Below are 25287 nucleotides of genomic sequence, written 5' to 3'. Positions count from 1 at the left end.
AGACAGGTTGCTGCACAATTTCGGACGTTTTTTTCATATTGTTTCACGCAAACGCCGCATAACTTGAAAGCAATATTCCTCGTAGATCGTGCTACCATTGTTATCAAAGAAATCACATTTGACTGGACTTGGCGCAATTTCTTCTTAGCTCTTTTGGTTTCTTTCATTGGGGTGCATGGACTTTGGTTTCGATATTGAGCGATACGCATACGACAGTTGTTTTGGTCGAAGTTTTGGAACAATTTCGAAACAGACTTCGCTGCCACACGTGTAAAGCCCAAAACATCTGAGAAAAAAGGAATGGCATGAGTCGACCGATACACCGCCATATTCAGCAACTTTTCTAATAGTGACTTAACGATTCTTCATAAGAATTTTCTTCACTGCTTCAACGTTTTCATCGGTTGTTGGTGTGTTGGCGGTCCAGTGTGAATATCTACCTTCCAGGCCTTCTGTGAATTTTTCACAAAAAATTTAATACAGATTCTTCGATCAAAAAAAACACGCGTAACCTTTATGTTAGTTAAACACAAAGTAAAAATGCAAAATGGTTGATAACGTCAACATATGTTGGAGACATGTGTGCTGTCATAACAAAAAAAAAAAATTTGAAAATCGAGTATTGAAACCTTTTATATGTATAGATGTATAGAGGTATTCATAGGTAGCTACGTGCATATGGTTATACGTTTTAAAAAACTCTAAATGGAACATAACTGTCACTGAACGTGAATATATATTTATATATACGTTTATATAAATTTTTGAATATTCTCCTATTTCCTTATAGAAGAGAAACAAAACGATTAGGGACGAGAGCTGATGTAGACGATTTTATTAACAAAGTCATATTTTGTGGTTGCTGCCGCATGCCCCCTTATACGTAAATTTACTATATTATACGTATAGACACACACAAAAACACATAAACACATGAACACACAAACACAAGTAATTGATTTTATAGTGTATCCTTGACACAAATAAACGTACATTCCAAGTTTTAAATGATTTATTTATTCACACACAGATTATCTTTTTTCTTTTTTTTTCTATGCTTCTTCTCTCTTTAGCTTCCACAAAATATAATTTTTAAGATATTTAACTTTATGACACATATCAAATGAGCTTCAAAACCAGGAGTTTTATGGCGTATCGGAAAACGTGTGCTGATCTCTTTTTGTAATGTATTAGTTGTTGAAGCAAAGTAAAAATAGTATGTAAGATAGTTATATTAGGCGAGGACCGACTCTCGCATACCCACCACTATGTTTTTTACATAAATAAATTAGCATAAAATTTCGAAAGGTTGAAAACTTAACTACTTGTAAGTTTGTGTGGGCATGATCTATTGTTTCTATTTTTACACGCAAAGGTAATTTCCAAATAATGAGCAAAAATTCAAAAATTTTTGATAAAAAGAGCGGAGTTTCGTTCAATTTACGCTCCGTTGCGCATTTTTGCTCCGACAAATTGGGCCTATTACTAATTAGAAGCTTCCAATGTTTCTACCAAATTTGAAGTCGATATCTTCATTTTTTCAACGAGAAGAGTGCTAACAATACACACCACGCAGATACACTCAGAATTTCACGCTGATCTAGAATATATACATACTGGTACGGAAATCCCAAACGCAGTTCATTCCGGATATACATTTTTCCCAAATAATAAATTCCCTAGAGAAGGGAAAACCAAATGCGCATACACGGCGCATCGTGCAGCTGCCGCCCGATTAAAAAGATTAGCGGAAAAGCAGGTTAACAGATTAAAAGTGAAACCGCGAAATTAGGTAATAGTAATAGGCTCGTAACAATGCATATAAATAGAATATTTGCGGAAGCAGAGTGAGCCGGGTAAGAACATTTGAGTCGAACCAAATAAATTGCGAATAATCCAGTTGTTAGGGAATATAATTGTAAATAAGAGAATTTTAAAGTGTATTTCTCTTGAAAAGAACATCCACGATCTAGTGGCACGAGTCCTATTTTACAAAAGCGAAATTTGTAACAATACTTTATAGAGTCTCTGAAGCTTCCTTTTGGATGTTACTTATAGTATGGAAGAAAAACAATGTGAGCATACTCTCGTCTTACAGTATTGGGTATAAAAATACGTAAAGTATCAATGCGACTAAATCATTTTGACACATTACTTTAACCCCTTATGCATCGTCAATAACCATTACCATTACCCTACACCTAGTTATTTACACAACGACTTCTCAAAATAAGCCCTTTTGTGGGAAGCGGCCGAAAAAGTATTTCGATCCGAAGCATTTTCAATAGCGTTCGTTCTTTTTCGATAATACGTCGGTATGCCAAATTTCATTAAAATATCTCACAATATGCGGACAGACAAACTTGTCGGTGTAATAAAAGGTGGCTCTATGTCAAGTCCTTCTAGGCGTAGTCAACATCGACATGAACTTAATGTACCCTTCAAATAAATAAATGGCAATCAGTTTGTAGGCTTTATTTCTCCCAATAGGACTGTTCAAGGGTTTCAAACAGTCCCTGTAGACTTTTCACCGGCTGGTTGGGATAAGGCCTTCTGTTCGCGTAATGAATTTTTTTTGTGCCTTCAAACCTTTTAAACTCTCGATCTTCAGAAATAAAAAGACAAGTACAGAATTAATAACGCCATTCAATGATTACTAAAACTAATGATATAAAGAAACGGCAACTTCAACAAACTGAGTAAAGTTTGCTATCAAATTCTGCAATAAGAGTACTTTGTTTAATGTTGTTTCGCTCAATAAAACAGGAAAAAATGTTGATAAGATTTTTGTTTTTATTTCCTAAAATGAGAAATACCGACTCCATTGCATGTGCCGTTTAATTTTCATAAAATTCTTATCGAAGTGGCATAAGTTTCAATTATTATTATTAAGTATAAAAGAAACATATATGAAAGTATTCCAGTACTACTACTTTAGAAATGAGCGTGAGACATTCAAAGCTAGTAAAAATTCTCATAATGTAATTCCATTCTATATTGTAATCGTGTGGACCAGGAATCTATTAACGTTATATAAAAATTGCATTGAATTATAATGAATTTTGCGGGAGATATGAAGGAATAAGTGTTAAGGGCCCTAAAAAGGCGTACAGTAACATTCAGGCTTTTTCCGAAGTGATTTGAATGTGGTATATCTAAGAAATACCTACTCCATGATACCTAGCCATCCGTGTGTGGAATGTACAGGACGAGGCGATTGTGCAACTAACAGGAGAGGCCACGATGCGCGATCCATAATCATATGTGGTATGGATAACATATGTGGTATGGATAACAGTCATAATAAGGGCATAGAGAGGAAGCATTGTATATGACAATTGCAAGCAGAATGGTCCACAAAATCTCCCTGGATGGCACATAAGTTACTGGAGCTACATAGGAGATCCTACGCTGGAATACTCGATTCTGCTTTGCACAAGATTCCCTCAATTGTCCCCTGAAAAATGTAAGTGGCTTAGATGGCGATTCGTTAAGACTACGCGAAAGTACGACTAAAACGTTTTATCAGGCTTTGTGTGAATTCGAGACTATCTGTAGAATTAGAGTCAAAACCGTTCGAGAATATTTTGTAACGGTAGACATAGTATGACGCTCCGAGTCAAATAGAACAAGGTAGTGCCTAATCCCTTTTAAATTTCCAACTTTATTTCATTTTATGCGGAAAAATATAATTTCTGTCTAGTTTTTCTTACAAAAAAAATATTAGAAACCTTTTTTTTTGTAGTAAAGACTTTTTGAAAGGAAGCCGTTATACAGAGAGTAGTTGTAAATTCTTGATTAATCTGGAGAATTCGAATTCGCTATATTTATAGTTGATCTCCGTTCACAAGAGCGAACTTGTTTCTAATTCCTACTTTGACATTTATCACTGCATCTACCGAAGCAACTACAATTAATTTTATCAGTTTCTCTGTAATATCCAGAAATTCATCATCATTCATTCATTCTTCACCAGCGAGAATATGCATTGCCTAGAAACAATTGCGCTCCCAATAGCTAAAATATGTTACTATTCGCAGTTGGTGGTTAAATAAGTAAAATAAATGTGAAATATGTAAAGTAAATGTTCATTGCCGTCATTTGAAAATGCATAATAAAACGATTTATAGATTATAATCCACTAAATATTTTACAATTTTTGTACCCACCGACGCGAGTTAACATTTTATTTACTTATTTATTTTGCTGAAATAAACTCTTTCTAATCAATTAATTATCGTGATATAAGTAAACATGTGTTGAAAAATTACATTATAGCAAAATAGCAATATTTTGAATGCAACTTTAAATTCAAATTGTGCGGGTAACAGCAAACGAACGACAAAGGCCGCTTTACTGTACTTTAACAGCTAAAACTCATTACCTTTAATTTTTGAACCAGCTTAAGCAGGTAACAACTGAGGAAATTATATTCGGTCCTAACCGAATCTTTTGTACCCATAACTTTTAGCCTAAGAAAAGACTAAAACAAGGCGAAAAAACGAAATTTTCCTATTTTACGATATTAGGTGGACGGGTCCAATTTTTTCCGTTTTCATAATAAATGTGAAAATTTACAAAATTATGATTGTCTTGTGCTTTATGAGTGACAAGCAAACAACAAGAAAAGCAAAAGTGTCTTAGACCGGCTTCGGTTATTTTAAAATTCTTATGCAAATTTGTAGGCGATATCTTCAATCTTTGCGAATGAAAAAATATTTACCACAGATACTACGCCGTTCGGCAAACGGACAGGGGAGCAGGCGGATATATTTAGACACATTCCAAATTAGAAACTGGCAAAGAGTTTATATACTTTATCAACGTTCGCAGTAGTATAATATCAACGTGCGTGCCTTAAGTCCCAAACAGACATTAAACAGAGGGACGGGTGGACATGATTAAATGGATTTACAATTTGATATTGATCAAGAATATACATTTTGTGGGATCTCTGAAGGTTCCTTCTGCATTTTGCAAAAGTATCGACAAAATGAGTAATGGGTATAAAAACTCTACAGTGCGATAAGACAGACCGCTTCACCATATACAATTGTTTATTGAAATTTGTGATAATATAGGAAAAATTAGCCTAGGAAATTTAGCCATATGAAGGATTACTTTTCATGAGAGCTTTGGTATATGATATGACTTGAAGAAATAGACTTATATGATCCAAATTTCCAATGGATATACCAAAATGTAGACTTTTTTGCCAAAAGGCTTACCATGCCATGTAGCAACACTTAAATGAAATAGGATCAAAAAAAGGGCCATATTCTTCAAACTTGGTCCAGTTTATCTTAAATTACTATTAGCGGGCGAGTTTAATCATAAAATATTAGATATCTTGGATATATAATATGTTTATTTTTTAAAAGAAGTCTCCTATATGGGGTGGCATCAAACACAGATCTGCGTCGTTTACATACGGTATGGTTAACTTCTACGTCAAATTGCTATTATGGAGTTATTGTTTTTAATTTTATTATGATTGTCAATATTGATGTATACAAATACTGTAAATTGGACCTTTTTAGCATATGAAACTTTAGCTGTGTGCAGAGACGGTTATGTGCGAGGTAGTTGATAAAATTTGTCCATCCGACCTAAGCTTTTCGAATTAATTTAGAATTGCAAAAGACAATTACTTAGCGACGAACTTTGAAAATTGCAATAATTTTTTTACAATGACGTTTCAAAGGAAGGGTGACCCAATATAATCCATTTTCAATAGGGCTCGTCCTGGACAAAAGTTTGTTAAAATACGTTAAAAATTACTACGCTTTAGGTTAAAGACAATCGTACATGGACAGGCATCAAGCGGAGAGAGGGGCAGACAAAATAACATCGGCTTTGAACGGATCAGTGTAATAAAAAGTGAGTGTATGTCAAGATATTGTATACGTCCACGGAAATATAATATAGCCTGTACTTCAAATGGTGTAGAGTATAAAAGCTGTGCTAAGCATCTTTAAATTATTTTCTTAAATATTTCAATCGATATGGGTGTTTCTTTCGTCCTATTTTTTTTTATATCCTCGATCGAAAATAATTTTTCGATTGCCTTCATGATTGTCTTCTGAGATTTTGTTGTGTTTATATTAATAGATTTATTAAGTAAAATAAACATGATTTAATCAAAAATAAGCATCTTGGCAATCTAGTTTGCCACGGTTATGAATACTCGATAATAAAGCGTGAGCACTACTGAATGCATTTCAATACCAACAACGAGTTTGAAGTGCTTTCTGAGCTATGTCACAAGTGGCTTGCAACAAAATTCTGCATTGACGGCTCGTTTGTTCTGACTTTCTCTGGGTTTGCTTGGCGTTTATCGATACAAATATATATTAATGTACGTATATGCGTTTATATAATTCGAATAAACGAACGCACATACGCACGTAATTGCTGAGATATATAATTTTTATGTATTATTTGTTTTTATGACCTATAAAACACACTATTCGGATTCGATATAAATATATATATAATATATATATATATATGTACGTATGTATGGGCTTGTCGGAAAACACATCGGAAAGGAATTATAATTTATATTTGCACAAAAGAGAGTTACGATTTTTTCGTTTTGTTTTCATTCATTGATGCTTTGGTTTTTATTTATTTATTTACAGGTTTTTCTCTCTTTTTTACATGGACGGGTGGAACAATGGACGACTACTGTGGCGAAAGCGTGATATATAATAGTATGAAAAAATCCTACATGCAAGTTCTCCTTTTTATTTGTTTTTGTAAGTCACTGTGCAATAACGAAATATGTTGCATCCAAGTTAGTTAAACTCAGCTTTATAGCCCTTTTAAGGAAAAGCAAACGAAAATGTGTTAAGATAATTAAAAGCAGATAATGTTTCATTTATTCTTTTCCACCCGGCAAAAATATTGACGTAGTTGTTTTGTGTTCTAGGTATTCAATATTTTTTAAACGCTACTTGCATGCATAGATTACTTCTTTTCTGAACAATTTACTTAAATATGTTAGTTCCTAGCGATTTGAAAGGAAGTCTTTGAAGATAAAAAAAGAATGTTGTCAAAAAACACGAAAAAATTCTTGAATGGTAAAGAAAATTGCTTCATTTTTGGAGGATGTGTTTATCTTCCAAAAAATGACCAAGTGATTTTGAGTACAGAAGTCTCTTTGGTGGAGACATTTTGTATAATACTGTGATCAAAAAGTAAGACCAATTTCATCTTTTTTTTCTAACGTCTTGTGGAGAATGTAGCAAAGTCTGATGACTCTATTGTTTTACGGCAAGTGGAAAATCTATTTATCGATTTAGTATCGCCCACAGGCTCAAATATGTGTGTGACTATTTGAAGGCAAATTGAGAGCTTCATGTATCTCTGCACAATGCTTTCAACAAGATTTCTTCGGCTCCCACAAAGCTGCCCAGCTGTCGCAATTATTAAACACACAGTCCCAGCGGAGTAGCTTTAAGACACTTTAGCAGCTTCCCAGTTAGTCGCCAATTTATTCGCATCCAGTAACAAAGGGGTTTTAAAACGTCGCAAGTTAAATTTTTCAAAGCTATAAGAACCCTACAAAAACATTCTTGTTTCTTCTTCGATAAGTTTTTAACTAACTGGGCTACCTTTAAGGTCGGTTGATCTGTTTTTCTAAAACAAAGTTCTTCATTTTATTCTTGCGGATATTAAAATTTCATCTAAAGCTGCAATTTGTCTTAGTAGGAAAAGCGAAGTAAAATATGACGTATCTGCCTTTATGTAGTTAATAATTTATTAAATAAATTAATACATATTGCGGAAATAGCAAAATATGCCAAATAAGAAACATGAGATCATATTTTTTTGTTATGGAGATATTTAAGAGCTCAATGGGCTTACGGCGTAGGATTTCTTGAATAATCTTGTGGAGAATTCTTGCAACCACGGAAATCCTTGTTCGAATAAATAAGAAGGATACTGTGTCTATGAATATAGACCTTTTTACACCCATGACCATCATCTTATATAAGATTGAAAAAAAAAGGAAGAAATGAATTTGCATATTCTTTAATATTGGGGAAAGCAGACGTGCTATCAGTTTTGATTGTATAAACACGTTGGCATTGTAGGCGTGTTCTTTGACATGTTTAGCCTTTTACAAATTTCCAGGTGATATCTTTATTCTTACGAACAAGTGAAGATACAACCTAGTTCGGCAGACGGGCAGGTAGACAGACAAGCAGGCGGCCATGCTTAGAGATATTCCGAATTTGTATTTGGACAAAAATTTATATACCTCATAAGGTTTTTAAAGATCGACCGCCTCCCCTCGTTATAAAGTTATTGAAAAAAAAAAAATTGCGTTACAATAATTTTGAATTGGTGAATGGGTGAATTTTTCCCATTTCCGTAAAAGCACTAGAGTATCATCAACAATATAGACGTGCAAGTTTTTGTAGATTTATCTGCTGCAGTTTACGAGTAATAAGCAAAAAACGAATTTTTTATTCTTTTAAAAAAAATAGAGGTGCTTTCAGTTTATATTATGCTTTAGACGTGGCCTTCGGTTTGGTTCATTTCCAAAACCCGCGTGTAAGAACTTTCAATGTTTCTCCCAAAGCTGAATTCGGTGCTATGACCTTAAGTGTCAAATTTCTGCGGGTATGGAGCGAAACCAGACAACTGCAATTGAAACATCAATGACTATGAGCATGAAGGCCTGACAAAAATCAATTTATACAATGTGCTGAACAAAGGCTAAAAAATATGATCCGTGAAGCAATACGTTGAATAACAATGCGTCAGAACAGTTTCAATAGAATACTCAATTTAGCTTTTCATCTATAATTATCCAGCAGGTGGCTCTTGGCAATCCGATGAAGTGAGATAAGAAAACTGCTTTTCCAAGACAATACATCGAACGTTAATTGTCAAAGAAATTTATATATATGTATGAAAAGTTGTTGTCTGTCATTCAAGAAATGAAGGTGGATAGCTAACATAGCATTGATTCGTGGAGAGACTCTGGAAATTACATTTTTAGATTATCTCAATATAATGCAATCAAATGGCTGTTGTATAAAATAAGAAACATGACATTGGCAGCAAATAGTAATCAAATGTATGTCACTAGGTCGTAGTAGTTGTAGTTCTTCCATATACTCATGCTGAAATAATTCTAAGAGGTCCAGAGTTATAACCAGGCGAACGAGCAGTCTTGCGTTTTGAATTACAAGGTTGAAGTAAAGGCCAAACTTTCTGCGTAACCTTCTTACTGGTTTAGTCTTTTTCTCTGACCTTACAGAGAATTTTTTTACCTGTTACCGAGGGACGAACTACATTAATTTTGTCAAAATTTGCAACACCCAGAAGGAAGCTTCAGAGCCACACGAAGTATATATATTCTTGACAGCATCAGATTCTAAATCGATTTAACCATAACAGCCTATGCGTCTGATTGTCTGTCGGTCTATGTGATGTCTGTTGCAAACATCCTCCTGGCCGCATAAATGACGCTATCGACTTTAAATTCGGCAGAAAATTGGAAGTTCTTGCACGCAGTTGGCCTGCAGTAGTACTAATTTGTTTTTCAAAAAGAATAAAACATTTGTTTTTTTTTCATTACTCATAAACTACAGCAAATAAATCGACAAAACATTGTCTCTATGTGTTCCATGGGCAATGCTGTGATGCCTTCACAAAAACGGAAGAAATCAGCCCCGCTTACTTAATTTTACACAACGTCATAAAATCATTTTTTTTCAAAACTTTTACATCGCACAGAAGCAATTTTCAGAAACCACAAAGTATATAAATTCATCGCCAGTTTCAAATTCGGACCTATGTATGTCCGTCCGCGTAACCATCAATCTGTCCGTCTGCGCAACTTTGTAGTATTTCTGGTAAATATTCTCCTATTCGTAAAAACGAAAATATCTCTTACTGTTCAAACGAAACGCTTACAACGCCCACACGCCTATATACGAAAAACTGTGAGCATCTTTATTTTTCGTGTTTTTTTTTTTTTGTTGCTCATAAAGTACAGCACATATACCATATATACGGCCACCTTTATTCTGAAATAGAAAAAATTGTCTGCGTCCACCCAGTATTATAGAGCATGGAATTGTAGTTCTTTTCTTTTTTTTAGGATCACGGTGATGGGTATAAAAGATTGGATCACCACCGAATATAATTTCCCTACTTATTTTGTTTCTTTTGCAATCAAACCAGCTCGATGAAATGATGTCTTTATTCTTTCAACATCCGCTGTTGTCGCTGATTTAAATTTTCCTGTTCACTATGCAACTGTTTCCACTACTTTACCTATTACTTAGGTAAATCGTAAAAATATCCATAATAACAATAATAAGAAACATGAAGTTTTTTTTTTTGCTACTTTGTTTCATCACATCACCGTAACTGGCGAAATGATTCTACTTAAGACACTTTTCACCTTCATAAATACTTGCAATGGTTGTTTGGTTGGGATTTTTGTTTTGACGGATTCTGAACGATTTGTTGTGTTCGTTTTTGGCTTATGGCCAAAATCTCTGAACTAAGAATGAACACTTCAGAGACAATGTTTGCAATTGTCATGAATGTAAATGTAAATGTTATGCGCAATGTTTTTTTTCTTTTTTTTTGCAATAATAACAAATGTTTCTTAGTTTTCGGCAGCTGTTTAAATCCTACTTTTACTGAAAACGAGTTTTCAGAATAGGGCTTTATGCGGGGCCTGGTGGAAAAATTGAAACGATCCGAACCATTTTCAATAGCGTCGTCTAAATTGCATCAAAATATCTCAAGAATTGCGACCTGTAACTTGGAAACAAATTTGCATGGCCAAACATCAGATGGACAGGCAGCCTTATATGAATTCGGATTTCGATTCTGAATGGATTGGTATTAGAAAATGTTGGTCTATCTTAAGCCATGTTGCGTGTTACAAACGTTCACACTAATTTAATATACCCTGTACCGCAAGTGGTGTAGGATATAAAAAGAAGTGAAAGTGAAAATGCTTCTTATATTTATGGAATATTTTCTTTTTCAAAAAAATGCAAGAACCTGATGTGTACAACTATAACATATTGAAATGTTTACTCTACGCAATTATATACAATGGCGAAAAACACATTAAAATCACACAGTAGTTCCTTTCATAGCTGATCATCATCAGTGTCAACAATATCATTTTTAATCTTACACGGACAAATATTATTGGAACACAATGGAAGATATGTACGATTTCTATCGAATGCTATAAAACCTTAATAAGTTCATTTATGAATATTTCTTGTCACGTTCACTATACGAGTCACCGTCCATCATATCAGTGTTGCCGTCTGTCAGGCTTCTAAACACTAAAGCATTGACTTTTGATTTGGATGAAACAAATAGCAACCATGTGAAGTATAAATGTAACCTAAAGAATGTAGCTTTGCTAGAATTTAGGTTAAAGGTATAAATAAATTTATAAATTTTGTGTATGTAAACTCAAAAGTTTTTTGAGTCAGCTTTTTCGCCTGCTCTCCTAAGCGAATAGGCAACAGGTTAATGTAATATTAATTTTCTTTCAGATGCAAAAAATCATGAGGTTGTCACAATCAGGAACGTAATTATAATAAAATTGCAGAGATTGTAACACAATCCGAAATCGTGCTAAAGTTACCGCACGCTCCTTGTCCGAAAATAATTAACTCGAATGAATTTACATGTGTGACATAATTATTAATGTACAGCGAACTATTTCCTAGCGTAACTATTTTCCATAGTTTCCAAAAAATTGTCCGTTAATATAGTGCCCATTTCATTCTCATTTCGATAAAAAAATAATAAACAGAGAGCAAAGGGCAAATTGTTGACTCCCACAGTTTAAAAAATTAAATTTTCGAAAACTTGTGTCACGTATTCATTTTTGTCCTGATGAAAAATATGGTGTATGTATAGGACATGAGAATAAATGTGTCAGTTTTTTTTTAGCTTTTTTTAAAAGAATGATGAAAACAGCATATTTCATCCGAAGTGTTGCTCTTCGCTAGAAATATATTTCGGCATAGAGAAAGCTTCATATATTCAAAGTTACCAAAAAAATACGTCAGCAGGCTATGTTTTAGTATTGTCTATAGTGAAAAGACAATATTTTTACGAGAAAGAAAATTGATGTGAGGTTTTCTCCCTACTGCTGGTGCATTTACAATTCACTTAATGCAAGTGAACTTACTTGTGTAGCAAATGCCAATGACTTGAATGTGATGACTTCATAACTTTTTTGAAACGCAATTAAACTAATAATTTTTGGAAACAACAGCTGTGCTATTTTCAGAATTGCAATAGAATAAAATTGCATTGATTAACTACTATTTACTTTGGTTTAAGTTTCTTTTTTTTTTCTAACTCAATACCATTTTGTTCGAAAATAGGTCATTTTTTGTACGTTTATTTACTTACAGCAAAAGCACGGTTTCTCTCATCAATTTTTTTTTTCAAAACTGCTGGTGCGTTATTTGCGTGCTTAGTAGGCGTCTTTTGTTTTTGAGTAATATTTTCAGCTAAAGAGAATACATGTCTTGAATAATTGAAAAGCTCCTGTCGTAGGGTCTCTACTTAAAAGTGAAAAACGACTAGCATCTGTTTTGAGGCTTATTTATTCTTTCTGGGTTACCGTAGGTACTACTAATGTACTGAAATTTAAAAACTAAAAAGCCCTTTTCAAAGCCCACAAAAGTTTTTCTGCCACTTTAGAAGGAACTTGCGTTACATGCTGTGATACTTGGACCTTTTTACATCGCAATTGGTCAGCTAAAGTACTTATTTTAATATTTTTTTGTACGGAAATAGCTAAGGAAACACCAAAGCTAAGTGCGAAATCGCTGGTTAGGTACGTTAGATCTTCGTATCATCGACCAACGAAAATATTTTATTTTGTTAAAAAAAGCTATTTTGCCATTTTAACGTATAACTTTTGACAAATAGAGGCTAAGAGTTACAGATTTATGTACACACTGGCACAGTGCTTTGAAATATGAATCGTTACACCCTACATAACCTATTGTGGAGGGTACATTAAGTGCGTGTAGCAGTCAGAAGGGCACCTTTTATTATACCAATTAGCCCAGTATCACTTTCTGAACCGATTTGAGTATGTCTTATCTGATGTTTATTCTTTATCTTTCTTAGTTACCCACAGGAGGCGATTTATGTGATGGAGGAACGAAATACGATACACTGGATTACTCCCCATTAATACGCCTTGTTTTCAAGATTTTCAGATTTTAATTTCTGAATTGAAAAAGTAAACATATACACGAGAAAAAAGCATAAACTTTAAGATTTCATAACGAAAACTTGTCCATAGTAGTAGTTTGATCTAAAAATCAACTGTACCATATATAGATAACGTACCTTCATCTTTTCTTCCTCAGGGCGTATGAGAGCACTCATACATATATTTATATATATTTGTATATATATATTATACATATAATACATATATATACACATATTTTTATAATATATATACATACTTATTTATGATATATACATATTTTTTTGTTATAGGACCAATCACAAAGGGGATGTCTCCTATTCTTGTAATACAATCACGGCCGGAAAAAAACGCGGAAAGAGATGCGGAAACGGCCGAAGCCCACTGCATGTGTGTCCAATCATCAAGTGTCATGACTTTACGATCAAAATAGACTCTATCGCACTGAGATTTGAACCCACGAACCGACGAGATAGTCGCGATTCTTGCTTACTCGGCTACTCATGCGGTCTAATTTTTAGTAATTTAACACGAAAATAAATGAATAAGAATATGAACTTTGGCAAGAAAATCACATTCACCAAACTTGAATTATATCAATTTACATTTTTGACACTCTTCTGTAAAAAGGACACCACATGAAAAGTAGAGGAAGGTAGTATAAAATAATGTATTATTATTATCATTAATAAGCCGCAGATATAACTACACTAAAATCTTAAAACACTAGCTTCTAAGTCCATCGGCCTTATTGAAAACTCTAGCATACTTGAGATCTGAAACCATGACCATTGAGTTGTTAGATGAGATCCGTTAACTCAGCCGCTATATAATAATAATTTATCAAGAAAATAAACGAAAAATTGTACTAGCCAAAGTAGCACAGAGTCTAATGCCGGCCATGCCCGACTATAACATTTTTAATTGTTTTCGTTTATCTGGATACGCAAAAAAGGTAAAGCATCTTATGTGAGACTTTGAACTCATAGAGCAGAGTCGAACAATCCCTCCAACGAGTCGAGTAATGTTGATAGTCATTTTTGGTTTGAAGCTGATGGCTGCCATGCTAATAATGTATATTTTCTGCAGAATGTCCTTCCCTCCCTGTCGGTGTGGTGTTAAAAAATTGAAATAAAAAATTTAAGCATGCCTTGCATAATCTTTGTTTATTAAGATTCAGGTTAAGTTTGAAAATTTATTGATTTATCCATTTATTGAAATGTGCAGGCAATTCAGTTACACTAAATAATCCGCGGAATTAAGATTAGAACACGCGAATACGTGAGCTTGACTTTTTTCAATTTCCAAGCTTTGAAGAAATATTTGTAAAGCGGAAATTATCGATAATTTTCATTTGTTTGAAAGGACTTTAAATATCTACGTTCGATTTTTTCTACCTTTTCCATTTTTCGATATGCCAAGAAAGCATTCCATAAGCACGAATACGTCGCCAAGATGGCTTTACATTCGCTATGAACATTTGTTTGCCACTTCTCCTGTTTACGCTCGATGTGCGACTTTTATACCCAAACAAGTAACAACATTATACAGAGCCACGACCCGCCATTAAATACGCTGCACTACTTCGCTTAATACAATCATTTATAATATGAGTTATCAACATGAGGTGTTACATGGAAAGTGATCGGAAAAGTGTTTCAACCAGAAATGTATTCAGTAGCGTTCGTCGTTGGACCGTATATGATAGCCGAACTTATTGATCGATTTATTAGCTCTGTTCACTAATAGCACTGAAAACTCATGCACATACAATTCGAGTACCGTCAAATGCTCAATAGTTTTGAGATAACTGTAATTACATCATAAGTGTCATAAGTGTAATTACATCAAAGGATAAATGAAATCCAGTTTTAACATCAATTTTTAAATTTAGAGTACTCCAGAAAGTTCAGGTCACGATTGAGCAGATACACAAAGCTAAGGAAGTTAGTTCCAAGTATGGGTACTTTGTTATATGCACTCAGGATATTCCTCTCCTTACATTGCTTATTGAAAAACGAAACATTTATCCTCCCAATGCTGAGAGGATAAAAGAAATGAGTTTATCTTCCTTCCTAACTTTGTACATGCTTACGCATTACAACAGAAGCACATGTTCCGGTAATAGTAATTAATCTCTAGGGAATGAAGGAAATATTTGATGAACCCAGTCCAGCAGGTCCAATCTGTAAATAATAATTTATTTACGTGCGATAGGGGTAATAATGAGATTACATCTGTAAGCCAATGTTCAAGGCGATGTCAATTTCACATAATTCAACGCAATCGTTCGATCAATATATATATACATATATATATATACGTACTTACGTACATTTATACTTAGATATGTCAACTTTGTATCGTTCCATCTTTCTACCTTAATTGCAGAGGTAACGGGATAAGTATTACGAAACGTTATGCTTTTGTGCTGCTGCGCAAACTGTTTCCGGAAAGCTTATGTACTGTGTACTGCAATCATAAATGTTCCGATTACAATTGTATACATAGATACACACATACATAAATATGCACACATACATACTCGCACACATACGTACGCTCTTACGCTTATACGAGAAGGAACCAACAAGTATAGAAAGATATTGATTGCGCATATATTATATAAAATTTACTTTAATAAAACTGGATAAGCAAGCCAGCAACCTTTGGGCAAAAGTAATTATTCTCCGTATTACAGACAGGCAGAGGATTGCAACAAATTGTATTTGTAGAAATTGTTTTGCATAATGCAATCGGTATATAATCAAACAATGCAAAGCCTGCTGTTCTTGTCGTTCTTCTCATTGTCGTTGGATTCTTCTTCGCTTTGTTCATTTAATCTTTTGTAATGGAAGAGAAATTTTTTTACATATATGCGTACATACAAAGAGATATGTGTGGGTGCGTATGTGTTCGATTCGTTGTCAGTTACCCTTGACCTTTATTTTTAAAAATACTATGGAACAATATTTTATAAGTATGTGAATATATATGTAAACGCTTGCTATCTGCATATATACATATATATACTTAATTGTTCCAATGAACACGAACGTGCGAGATTATACGAAATATAAGAAACATTTCACAAATTAACATAATTGTGCCATTTGTCATATCAAATACAACAAAAAAATATATACATATATGCGGGGAAGAAAAAAACATTTAAAAAAAAGTGCAGTCAATAGGTATGCTGCTTGCTTTTCTTGCTTTCTCGCACCCACCACTTACATCAAGCAGCCAAGTAAATAGATACACACTCACGGGGTTAGTAGTTGTCATGACATTGTTGTCGGCTTAGTATTCAATAGATTTTCATGTGTAAACTTTAGGGCGCGCGTGTGTGTATGTGTCGCCCCCTTTTTTAGCGTCTTCTTGCCTTATCTCTTCAGAAGGTCAACAAAATCAGCAAAAGCGGTACTCGTGTGTTTTAATTTTGTATTTAAGTCAAGTATAGATTGCACATCTCTTCTGCTCTTCTCTACCTCACGTTCTCTTCTTCACTCTATCGCATTTGCTTTCTTATATCGATCCTTTTCCTCATCTCATTCTCCCCCTCTCCCCTCCACCAATATTTTCATAGGCCACATGCATAATACAATCCCAAAAGAAGACATTTGCGTTAATGTGAATTTATTTTAAAAGAAAAAAAAGATTGATTCGTTTTGTAATGTATGGCGAAAATGCTTACCTGCAAATCCGGTGCTGCTATAGGTCCAGGTTGAGCCAGATCGCAAGCTGATATCCAAGGATTAAGGCGTGCAATCGGGTATTTACTCTCGATGATGGATCGATGTTTACTCGGCGGTTTATTGACAGTATCACTAATGGTGGTCTTAAAATTTCTTTTTTCGTTATGGATTAAAGAATGCTTTGAATGATTAAATAGACGCTCAACTTCGCGATTAATATTTTGGTTTATATTGCTTTGTTGAGCGACTAATATTGTTGCCTGCTCTGGCTCGTTGTTAATGAGTTTTCTAATTTTCTCGCCTGTTTGTTGTTGCTTTGAAATTTTCCTTTCAAATATGTATTCATCATCATCATCATTGTCCTTATGATTAAATTTATTCTCACTGCCACCACTGCTACCTCTATTCTGTGCTCCGTCACCAACTACACCCTCCGTTTCGCTGTAGTCTTCTCCGTTATTTAGATAACCAATTTTGTCGTCTTTTAATTTAACAAGATGATCGAAACTCTCTTCCGACAATAAATCGTCTTCGGCAACTAAAGCAAATACATCATCTGTGTCAAATGATTTAGAGGAATCGGATGAGTGTACGGGGAAGTAAACTGTTAAACCATTGGTTTTCTCTTGCTTTAAATCAATGCTACTACCGCTATTGCTGGCCACGTCGGAAGTAGAGATATCTTCTGACCGATCGCCCTTAAACGCAAATTCGTTATTTAGGTTAATATTATAACCGCTGCTAGCACTACGTGCTTTTCGTTTCGATTTAGTCTTTTTATGTGTACGACGGCGGCTTACGGGTGTGAAAGCCAAATTCCTTGTCGAACGGCTACGAGAATCTAAGTAAAGTGATAGTTTTAGTTGCACGGGTAGTACCAGTTCGGGTGTAGGATGATAGTTTAAAATATCAGATAAATAGAGACCATTCGTTAAAGTCGGTGATGTTACAGGTGTCGTTGATTTTTTCTCAATACGTTGCCAATTTCGTTTTTCTTCTCTTCCCCACTTTACACTGTCAGGAGTCAAGGTCTGACCAAATATTTCAATAGTGGTTTGTAAATTTTTGAATGCGGATGTTTCTGTAGTTGTGGTAGTGATGGATGATGAGGACGATGACGGTGACGATAATATCGAAGACGACGATGACGATGACGACGATGACGTCGGTAACGACGTTAAAGTCTTGGAACTAATACTGGTGCTGCCACGCCGAGCCCCCGAAATAAACGCAAGCGCCATCACGACCAGCCCGGGTCCTGGCCGCATATTGACCTCGGGTTCGGCGGTGCTAGCATGGTGCAGGCCCGCTTGAGACGCGCTTGCGACTCCAACTCAATGTTTTGAATGATGGGCTCATGGCCCCATCATCATTGTCGGCATTGTCTTTATGTACATTTAATAGCGACTTTTGACATTATCGATCAACACTTTTCCACAAATAAAATTCCGTAAATCGATGTATTATTAATTGTGAAGTGATATCAAATCCTTGAATGCAAAACATAAAAGAAGGCAGACTGTTTCGCAACTCTTGCACTAAATTATAATTACTTAGATAAGAGATATATCCGCAATCCTTGGCACTCTTACGATATTGTCTGCAATAAAAGATAGGAAAAATTAAACTGTAAACATTAGAAGAAAAATCAAAAATTTTAAAATAGATACAAATTTTATTAAAGGCTTAATTGCAGAAATATAGCTAGAGTTTAATTTACAGTAACCCAAGGAATTCAATAAAACTTATAAAAATTTACAATTTTTTACATCTCAACAAAAAGTGGGGAGATTTTCTAATAGTGTCTGCAATACTTTAAGTTGGTAAAAAAGCTTATAAATTTTTAAAGAACAGCAGAAACTTTACAAATTGCTGAATTTAACTGCTCAATTCCTTATCCGCTTGAGTCACCTCATAAGTAAGAATCGCGAATGGCTCAGCGTAAATCATGATGACTGGGCACATACAGACCAGACTACCGCCACCACATATATCCTTCCTTTCCCCCACGTCTTTCTGAACATCCCCGTGTTACACGAATAGGCCTTTATGATTCGCGAAATTTAAAAAAAAAAGTAAGAGTGTAATGGGGCACGGACCACCGTTAGATACGGTACATCGCCCTACGATTATTCACATATCGAATTTTCAAAATTTGGCGTTATATAGAGAGTGTTCTGACCCGAACCAATTTTTACATCGTTCGTTTTTAAGCCAAACCACCAATATACCAAATTTCACGAAAATGTCTCAAAATTTGCGGCCTGCAGGTTGAGCACAAACGAGGAGACAGACGGACAGAAAGATCGATTAAGAATAAAAGATATATATATATATATATATAATAAAAGTCAAATTTATATCATGTTCTTTTGGTGTTGCGTACATCCGTACAAACGCTTATACCACAAGGAGTGTAGCGTATATAAAAAACGATGATACATAAATTTCACCACAGAAAGTTTATAGATTTCTACAAATTTAGCAAATTTTTGCAGGTTTATCTAAGAATGGCTTCTAAAAGAAGGGAGGAGAATCGGTAAAGTGCTAAGGACCTTATGATGTTTTTTAAATCATTTCGAAATCGAAATAGATTTGTCTTCAAATTTAAAAAGGAAAAAGAAGAGAAGGATAAAAAATGATTGAAAAATACAAAGGAAAAATAATTGAAATTGCCGATCCACTGCTCTGGAATAAATTCTTTCCGATATGAAAACACTCCATTTTTTTATACAATTTTTCGATCTGATTATCTTCTTCTGAACCTCAATTTTAAACTGCGAAAAAGAAAAAGATTCTCCTAGTTGAACACCAATCAATCAATTGGATCTTAACGCGGACTTAGTAGTAAAAACGAAAAGAGAGAAAACAAGATAGCGTTCTTCTTAGACAAACTTCTGTAAGAATTTATATCGAAGGACGTTCTCGGAAGCTTAACAACACGTATTTGTTACTAAAATCTATATTCTCTGGAAAGTAATTGCCATATGATTGAAGAGCAATTAACAGAGCAACACATGAGTAGGTTTATTGCTTGCCTTTTTCTGGCTTGCCTTATATGATTTATGGTAGGAGCATTATGCACGGAATTTTATTATACCAATCTATGTAGATTCATTTTCTGATTCGATTGAAACGTATATGTCCGTCCGATGCACGTTCACGTTTTCTTACGCTTAATTATTAAGACATTTTAATGAAGCTTAGTGCGCCGACATATTTCGAATCAAGAAAAAACGCTGATAGAAATCATTTTTCACTTCTTTTTAACTACTAGGGCTAACTAGTTTTAAGTTTTACTGTTTTATGATGAGACTTTCCATTTTCGAAACTCTTTTCCATATAAAAGTTTTCATGAGAAGTAAATATTTTTATGGCATCAAGATATTATTTTCAATATGTTATGGCAAAAATAGGGAGAATAAACGGACGAACTTTATAGGACATACGATAAGACATGTAGTTGTCAGCTTCGGTCGTATAAGTCAAGAAATAACTCCTGTTATGGGCAAATATAAAATGAGGAAGATTGAGTAAAGAAAGTGAAGAAATGATTTGACACGATGGATTCTTGCATCTTCGAGGCCTTTTGACAAAAAGATACGTTACGAAAAGGTGTTCAAAGTAAAAACAAAAAATGTAAAAAGCTTTACTCTGCGACATATACTACAGTATATCTCGTATAACGTATACGTTCACAGCCTGTATTTTCTGAGTGTTGTCTCAAGCAGAATGAAAAAATGCTATCCTAAATAGTTCGAACGTACGCAAAAATCTTCATATCATAAAACAGAATATGTTTGAAAACAATAATATATACATTTTTTAATGACAAGTCACTGTCTTTTCATTATTAGCCTGTTTTTTCATTATCGGTATGGCAACTCTGTCGCGTGGTATAGTCGTCTATATTTTGTTTCGGCAATTAATATTTTAATTTTTTTGTTGAATTTCGTGGCTATTCTGCCTTATAGTGTGTGAATTTATAATATACTTTGAGAAGAAAGTGAGTGAATTCAAAGTAAAAGAAATATTTTTCATTTACGCTTTGATTCATTTGATTTTTGCAAACAAAAATTTTAATCTCTGATATAAATCTCTCTTTTTTTTTTTGTTTTCTCTCTTTTTCTCTGGTTATTTTTTCGGTGTTTGTAGTTTGTTTTGCTATTGATCTCTCGTTACAGTGTCGCCCTAACAGAGAAGTTTTGCACAAATTGGTTGATAAATTTTTATGTTCAGGATTTTTTAGTGTGTCTGTTCTTCATAATCCACAACTGTCTTTTTGACTGGACATGGAGTGTTTATATACACCTTGTCGGGCGAAATCGGGCCCGGATTCTGATAGATTCGTTTCTTGTTGGCTCTGCAAGCGCTTTGATCATGCAAAGTGTGCCGGTATTCTCGGCCGTGCTGCTGACGCAGTCGCTGACCAGTCTAAAGGCTTAAGATGGTCATGTCCTGACTGTAGGCAGCGGGACATTGACTTCTATAAACTTTTCACGGAATTGAGTAGAAATCTCGGCTCCTTGTGGGAAAAGTTTGAGCTCATTAAGTCTAGGTTTGATGAGTGTCGTTTTATTGGACACTCATCTTCTACTCGTAGCGTAGCGTGTGGGATGTCACCTCTGACTTTCTCCAAATCTGATTCGTTGGTACAAGTTACCGCTCCCTCTAACTCTAAAATGAACAGTAATGTTTCTGATATTGCTGAGTCGGTTGGTACTAAAACAGTTACAAACAAACCGGCAAGTCCATCGGTTTTAAGCTACGCTGAAGTGGCAAGGGTATCTCCGCCCAGAGCCGCCACTCACTCTAATCAAGCGCCATCGCCTAAAAGTAATGAAGAGAAAAATAAATCATCCTCTCCTCCTCGCTGTTCGCGTGTGAATGCTGGTCACCAGACTGGGCAAGTCTCACAAGCTGCAGGTACAAGGACGATAGCGCCATCTATATTCTCCCCAACTCGAAACTCTCCTACCGTGATCCCCCCTCCTGTTCCAAATAATTACATTTGCTTGACGGCAGTTCCTCCCACAAAAGCAGTATTTGTGTCAAGACTGGCACCTGAAACATCGGTGGATAACATAAAAAGTTTTAAAATATTAGTTCCGACTGATGTTGTTAAACAAATCACTGTCGCCAGTAGGATCCTTAATTAAGGAATTTATCCCTCGAGATCGTCCCCGTAATACCAAGGCAATAGTCTTGTCGCCTTCAAAAAACTAATTGTTTCTTCAGGCCCACTATCTCTCATTTATCAAAATGTTAGGGGCCTAAATTCGAAAATTCGCTCCACTTTTCTAAATTCAGTGAGCACGGAATTTTTCTGTTTGGCCTTTACTGAAACTTGGCTAAAATCGGATCTTCATTCGTCGGAACTTTTTCATAATTCTTTCCAAGTGTTTAGAAATGATCGAGTAAATCGCATTGGTGGTGGTGTATTAATTGCCATATCTGCGTCAGTCCCGTCCAATTTAATTGAATTTCCCACTTCTCCTGACGTTGAATTTATCGCTATTGGTGCGAATATGCCTGATAAACATCTATTTATAACCTGCTCCTATATTCCCCCAAATTCTGATATCTCAATTTACAGGAAACACGCTGCCTTCATTTGCGAAGTGGCCAAGCGGTCTAGACCCACCGATTTGGTCGTTGCATTGGGTGACTTCAATTTGCCTCAAGTCACTTGGTGTAGCACTGATAATTCCGGCTGTTTGGTTCCTACTTCAACGTCTGATGGGGCTGTTGTGTTCTTTAATGAATTGTTTGACCGTAATTTGGGTCAATATACCGTACCCCTAATTGTAATGGTAGACTGCTTGATCTCTGCTTTGCCAATTTTCCCGAGATTTACGTAAATCGTTTTCCACCTTTTAGTTTACCTGAGGATTCTTATCATCCATCAATATGCATTTTCTTTCATCATATGAATGATGGTTTGTTGAAATGCCTTAATGTGCCAAATTAAACTTTTTAAATAATTATTATGGTTTTCATAAAATCAATATTGTATTGCTAAAACATTGTCTCTCACATTTGAGGCTTTATTTCTCAACTGGTAGTATTGAGAGCTTATTGTTATCGTTTTACAATACATTAAATCTAGCTATTGCTGCATCTGTTCCGATCAAGCATTGTCGACCTCGAAGCAGGTGTCCCCCGTGGTTTAATAAGACAATAAAATATCACAAGAATAGAAAAAACTCGCTATTCAAAATATATTCGAAAAGTGGCTCTGCGCTCGACTATGTCGCTTACTCGGTGGCGAGGCATACATTTAACTCCCTCAGCCATCATTATTACTGCAGATACTTTCAGTCCATTAAATCCTATCTGTTTGCTAATCCTAAATTCTTCTTTAAATTTGTTAACTCTAAAAGAAAAATATCCACATATCCCTCTCATGTATCTTTTAATGGCTCTGATTCCTCGGATGATTTTGAAATCTCAAATCTATTTGCTGAGTATTTCCGACGAAACTTTTCGATTGCTAATTTCGATTTATCAGCAAACTACCCATATCCTATAACTAACTCGGTTTCAATACCTAACTTGGTTATTTCGGAAGATGACGTTTTTAAAGGGTTGAGTTCTCTTAAATACAGTTGTTCGCCTGGACCTGAAGGAATTCCATCATGTGTATTTAAATCTTGCGCTGTCGCGTTATGTTGTGTGATCTCAAAGATTTTTAACATGTCCTTGTATTTAGGTGTTTTCCCTTCATGTTGGAAGAGTAGTTTCCTTATTGCTATCCACAAAAGTGGAAGTAGACAATTTGTTGAGAACTACAGAGGCATACCAAAGTTGAGTGTCTTGCCCAAGTTGTTCGAGCGTATTGTGACTCAGCATTTGGCCTTTGCCATTAATTCGTATATTTCTCCGCTCTAGCACGGCTCTCGGAAAGGGTGATCTACAGTCACCAACTTGTTAGAGTTTACCTGCCATGTTTTCAAGGCTTTTTCTAGTGGCTCTCGGACAGATGTGATTTACACTGATTTAAGCAAAGCATTTAATATGTTTAACCATAGACTACTTATCTTTAAACTCCAAGCCTCTGGTTTCCCACCCTCCTTAGAGAAATGGATAAGCTCTTATCTGCACAATAGATCCTTCAGGGTTTTATTTAACTTCATCACCTCAGATGAATTCCTCGTTACGTCTGGCGTACTTCAAGGAAGTCACTTAGGTCCCATTTTATTTAGTTTATACATTAACGATCTCCCATCGGTGGTTAATTCCATTTTTAATTAATGTATGCTGATGATGTGAAACTGTTTTCTTCCTTCTTTGTTGAATCGCAATCACATCAGCTTCAAGGTGATTTGGATAATTTAGTTGCATGGTGCTCTTTGAATCTGCTGAAACTAAATCTGAGTAAATGTAAGAAGCTTTCATTCTCAAGAAGAAAGTCATTCATTACTCAGTATTTCATAGATTCGCATAAGTTGGAGGACGTCGATTCGATCACAGATTTCGGCGTTCTATTTGACCATAGGTTACGTTTTAACTTGCATGTTGAGCTCTCGATTAGCAAAGCTAGGTCCGCGCTTGGTTTTATAAAAAGGTGGTCCAAGATGCTTGATGATCCCTACATTTCGAAAAGGCTGTACATGTGTTTGGTTAGACCCATACTCGAGTATGTCTCAGTTGTGTGGTCTCCTTCATATAGGTGCTACGTAGATTCAATCGAATCTGTTCAAAAGCAATTTTTGCTGTTTGCCCTTAGAAATTTGGGTTGGGATCCGGTTGCCTCTCTTCCTCCATATGAAAATAGGTTGCTTCTGCTGTCCCTACCGTCTCTTGAGAAACGTAGGTTTGTTCTTGGCGTTTCCTTTGTAATTAAAGTAATAAATGGTGCCATTGGCTCGCCTTCATTACTTGGTGAAATAAGCTTTAATGTCCCTAACCGCTTCTCTAGGCACTTTATCTTGGTTAAGCTTAGTCAATTTAAACATAATTGTGAGCTGTTTAACCCGCTCACAGTTCATTGCAAGAACCTAATAGACGTCTATCAATTATTCTCGTTACCGGACTCTTTAAACTCCATTAAACCAACAATGCTTAATACGCGCGATTTACCTATGTCGTATTTAAACTAGCTTTTATCCTTAAAAAGTCGTTACGTTTCGAAAATTAATTATTGACAATTTATTATCGGTTGACAGGCTTATGCATGTTTGCGATGGTTTAGGTGTTCATTTGCAATTTGGTCCTGTACCGGTTATAAGTGTGCCCCTATGCTGATAGTGTACATGCTTTTTTTTCTTTTTCTTTTTTTTTTTTTTCTTATTTGTTTTATTATACTTATACTAAATTTTATTATTAATTAATATAAGTTTTGCA

At 35.0% G+C, this 25287-nt stretch overlaps 1 protein-coding gene across 1 annotated transcript in view; it reads right to left on the bottom strand.

The window, feature by feature from the left end:
- LOC119642292 (putative uncharacterized protein DDB_G0291812) overlaps window positions 1-25287 on the bottom strand; it is a 108678-nt gene that overhangs the window by 76534 nt on the left and 6857 nt on the right. The window contains exon 3 of the mRNA XM_038041393.1: window positions 16941-18541. Within this exon, the coding sequence (XP_037897321.1) occupies window positions 16941-18209 (1269 nt within the window). The 5' untranslated portion in view covers window positions 18210-18541. The remainder of the gene's footprint in view (window positions 1-16940; window positions 18542-25287) is intronic.

Source organism: Glossina fuscipes, unplaced genomic scaffold, assembly GCF_014805625.2.
Source record: "Glossina fuscipes isolate IAEA_lab_2018 unplaced genomic scaffold, Yale_Gfus_2 221, whole genome shotgun sequence".
In the NCBI taxonomy this organism is placed as follows: Eukaryota; Metazoa; Arthropoda; class Insecta; order Diptera; family Glossinidae; genus Glossina; species Glossina fuscipes.
Note: the sequence above shows the minus strand (reverse complement) of the source record. Positions and strands in the feature narration are given on the sequence as shown.